The following is a 4,175-nucleotide window of genomic DNA, read 5'->3' on the forward strand; positions in this document are numbered from 1 at the left end:
CAGCACTAGTACTCCTTTTGCACTTGGTTTACGACTAGATATGAGTCCCTTGTCACGAGTAATCGTCTGATTCCAAATGATATAGCTATAAGGAGCCCATTTACTAGTCCTTCATATTTTGCAACACTATTGGAAGCCTTAAATTTTAATTGAACAATGTACCTGAGTTCATCACCCATCAAAAATTTTAGCACGATGTCAGCCTCTGAGCCTTGAAGCGTGAGCAATCTGTCAAAGAAAAGTGTCCAGTGATCCTCGACCATGTTTGGCTTTGTTTCCTCAACATTTGTGCACTCGGCGATGAATTCTGCTAGTACCTTTGACTTAATAATTGTGTGTGGTACGTAATCTACATCGAACTCATTGAGCTCGACAGCCTATTACGTGATTCGTTCAGTAGCCTCCCTATTGCGTATAATATCCTTCAGCGGATATGTTGCTATGACAGTGATCTTGTGCGCTTGAAAATAATATCGTAGCCTCCAGGAAGTCACCAGGACTGCATATAGCAACTTTTGAACTTGCGAGTATCGTAGCTTAGCATCATGTAGGACTTCGCTTATGTAGTAAACCGGCTTCTGGATCTTGGCCTTCTTCTCAATGCATTTCCGCTAGACCACCAGGACCGTGCTCACAACTTGTGATGTGGCTACAATGTACAAAAAGAACTCCTCTTTTTCGTTAGGCGGGGTTAGAATTAATGGAGACAACACAACCTTTTTAAGTTTTGAAAATCCTTCTCCGTTTCTTTCGTCCACTCGAACTGGTCGTGTTTCTTTAGCAGCTTGAAGAAAAGCATCCCTTGTTCACCCATCTTGGAGATGAATCGGCTAAGGGTTGCTATGCATCCTGTTGGTTTTTGAACTTCCTTCAGTGTCCAAGATGATTGCATCTAATCGAGAACCTCGATTTTGCTTGGGTTGGCCTTAATGCCTCAACTTGACACTAGGAAATCGAGAAGCTTGTCGGATGGGACACCGGACATGCACTTCTCGGGGTTAAGTATCATGTGATACTTCCTATGGTTGTCGAATATTTCCTTGAGATCATCAATTAATGCATCTTTGGTTCTAAACTTGACTTCAATATCATCGACAAAAGCTTCAATGTTGCGCCCAATCTGGGGCTGTAAACAATTCTGAATACATCGTTGATACGTAGCACCAGCACTCTTCAAACCAAAAGGCATCTTTACATAGCAAAATACACCAAAGGGAGTAATAAAACAGTTTTTTCTTCATTATCTATCCCCATGCTAATTTAGTGATACCCCAAATAGGCATCTAGAAAACACAGTAATTCACAACCTATTGTAGAGTCGACTATCTGGTCAATGCGAGGAAGAGGAAAAGGATCTTTGGGACAAGCCTTCTTGAGGTTGGTGAAGTCTACACACATTCTCCACTTGACGTTGGCTTTCTTCACGAGAACTAGATTTGCAAGCCATGTGGGATGACAAACCTCTCAAATGAACCCCGCCTTTAGGAGTTTGCCAACCTTCTCCTGGATGACTTGTTTTCTATCCTTCATGAATCTTTGCTGCTTCTGCACCACAGTTTTGGCACCGGGTTCGACTTCTAGTTGATGCTCGATCACCTCCCAAGGGACTCCGGGTATATCAAACGATTGCCATACAAACACATCTTGGTTTGCCCAAAGGAAAGTGATGAGCTCGAGTTCCTATTTGGGATCAAGGCTGACCCCTATCTTGACTGTCTTGGCTAGTTCAGATGGGTCGAGGGGCACTGCCTTGACACCACCAGCAGCTTTTTTCTTGTCCTTAGAACCATCATTGTTCTCACCTTTGGTGGTGTCGTCATATCTGAAGGCATTAGCGAGGCTCACGAGCTTGGGGTCCATGACCTTGGTGGTGGCTTTGTGCATCTGGCGTTTAGACTACGCACTTCTTGAGGTAGTTGCCATTCAATAGAAGTGTTTGACCATATCTAGACTCTGCTTGTCACACTTTGATCTCTCTTGATGGTTATGACCCCATTAGGGACTGGGATCTTAAGTACTTGGTACACGTATTGCACTATAACCATGAACTTGCCTAACATTGGGTGACCTAGGATCGCGTTGTATGCCATATCAAAATCCGCAACATCGAAGGTCAGTTTTTCTATTCGGAAGTTATCTAGCTCACCAAATGTGACCGGCAACTCGATCTGGTCAAGAGGCATGGTTGATGAGTTTGGAGTTATACCATGGAAAGGCTCAACTCCTGTCTTGAGCTCTGACCTTTGGATCCCCATCTTGTCTAACGTCTTGGCGAAGATGAGGTTGAGCAAGCTACCACCATAAACCAAGGTTCTAAAGACTTTGATGTTGAGGATAGTAGGCTGGACCACAACCAGACACCGACTTGGGTGTGAAACCGCGGCTGGATGGTCAGCTTGATCAAAAGTGATCGAGACTTCCAACCACTTGAGGTATCAGGGAAGTTCGGTCAGAGCTAGGTTGACCTCCCTTTCAACCGCCTTGTACTGACTTTTGGACCCATATAAGGCGGATCCACCGAAGATGTGCGCCAAGCTCTAGTCAGCCACATGAAATTCAGGCTCAACATCTTTGGTTTCTGGCTTGGCCTATTTGCTATGGTAATCAGCAATAGCAGCCTTAAGCTTATCATCGAGCTTATTTTTAATAACGTGAAATTTGTCAAAGTCATGTTAGTTTGTCCGATGGATAGGACACCATTTTTTGCCATCATGGCTCAAGCCCTTATTATCTCCGATGTTGTGCGACTTGCTCCTATCAACCACAGCCACGGTCATATCTGGACCCTTGCGCTTGTCACTGGGTCTCTTCTTCCCCTCATTCTTTCAGGACTCAGGATTGTCCTTGCCAAACTGAAGGTTTTTGGTATGTACCTGGGCTTCAGCACGCTTTGCGCACTTGTCAGCCAGCTCAAAGAGTTCTTTTACCATATTGAACTTTCGGGTAGCTAACTTCCTAACCAAATCTTAGTCCTTGATGCCTCGCTTGAAGGCGATGATGACTGAGCTATCAGAGATGTCCAGGATCATATTGCACCTATCACTGAACCTATGAATGAAGTCTAGAAGAGATTCATCCTTAACTTGGTTCAGTTGATGGAGATCATCTTCTATTCCTAGGAGCTTGAACGTTCCCTAGAAGTTGGCGATGAACTGAGCCTTTAGATCGGCTCACGATTGGATCGAGTTGGGTGGTAGGTTCAACAACCAGGACCTTGCAAGTCCATCAAGGGTGGTCAGTAGGTACTTAGCCATTACCCTGTTATCACCACCAGCCGCTCTAATAATAGTGGTGTAGATCTGTAACAACTCATTGGGGTTGAGCTTCATTGTCACACCCGGTTTTAACGGCCAAAACCAAGTGCGGCTTATATGTGTCCAGGAAGTTTAACACACATAAGGACGTCATAGGTGAAGTAACAAAAGCAATACTTTATTTAATTAAACGTTCACTTCTTACAATAAAAGACTTCACCTAAGCAACCTCAAAATTAATCTAAACGACATCATCTAAACGATGGCAGCGGGACGAAAGCATTGGTGACCAATACTCCACAGGCACCGACTGGAAGACACGCTCCTTAGAACACCAGGTCGTTGTCTTGGAAATGCTCAAAGTCTTCCACTGAGTAGCATATGTTTTTGTAGGAGAAAGCAAGGGTGAGCACATAATGTACTCAACAAGTGTGGGAAAATAATGACATGCAGGCTTATATCAAGAATAGGCTGACACAAGGTAATATTTGCGTAAATGCAAGTAATGAAAACACATTTGGACTCAAAAGCATTAGACAAGTATTTAAATGAATGTAACCCAACAATCCATCATCTAGCATACAAGGTTCCCCACCCTGCATACCACAACCGTCTAGTACTCCCTGTACTAAGATCAAAACCACACCATCTAGTACTCCCTGTACCAGAATCAAAACCATCCACCCTCTAATCATGTGAGGATCCAAGTCTCTCATATCCGTGAGCACAGCTGTTATAACAGTTTTACACTCTGCAGAGGTTGTCCAGCTTTACCCACGAGTCAGTGAATTCCATGTTGCCGTGTTTTCAAGACACTTAACACACACCAATGGTGTGCCGCCAAGAATCACTGTATGACACTTTCCACTAATCAGAGACTAATCCAGTGTGTGTCTGCCCACTAGGTTTCACCGCCAGGCT

General features: G+C 44.1%; 1 protein-coding gene across 1 annotated transcript; it reads right to left on the minus strand.

Moving 5' to 3' along the window:
- Positions 1 to 1,680: 1,680 nt before the first annotated feature.
- LOC133928111 (uncharacterized) lies at positions 1,681 to 2,255 on the minus strand. Its single transcript, XM_062374382.1, has 2 exons — positions 2,019 to 2,255; positions 1,681 to 1,884 (listed from the first exon to the last, which is right to left on the minus strand). The coding sequence occupies exons 1-2, from the start codon at positions 2,253 to 2,255 to the stop codon at positions 1,681 to 1,683; spliced, it is 441 nt and encodes a 146-aa protein (XP_062230366.1).
- Positions 2,256 to 4,175: the final 1,920 nt, after the last annotated feature.

This window comes from Phragmites australis, chromosome 9 (genome assembly GCF_958298935.1).
Source record: "Phragmites australis chromosome 9, lpPhrAust1.1, whole genome shotgun sequence".
Classification (NCBI taxonomy): domain Eukaryota; kingdom Viridiplantae; phylum Streptophyta; class Magnoliopsida; order Poales; family Poaceae; genus Phragmites; species Phragmites australis.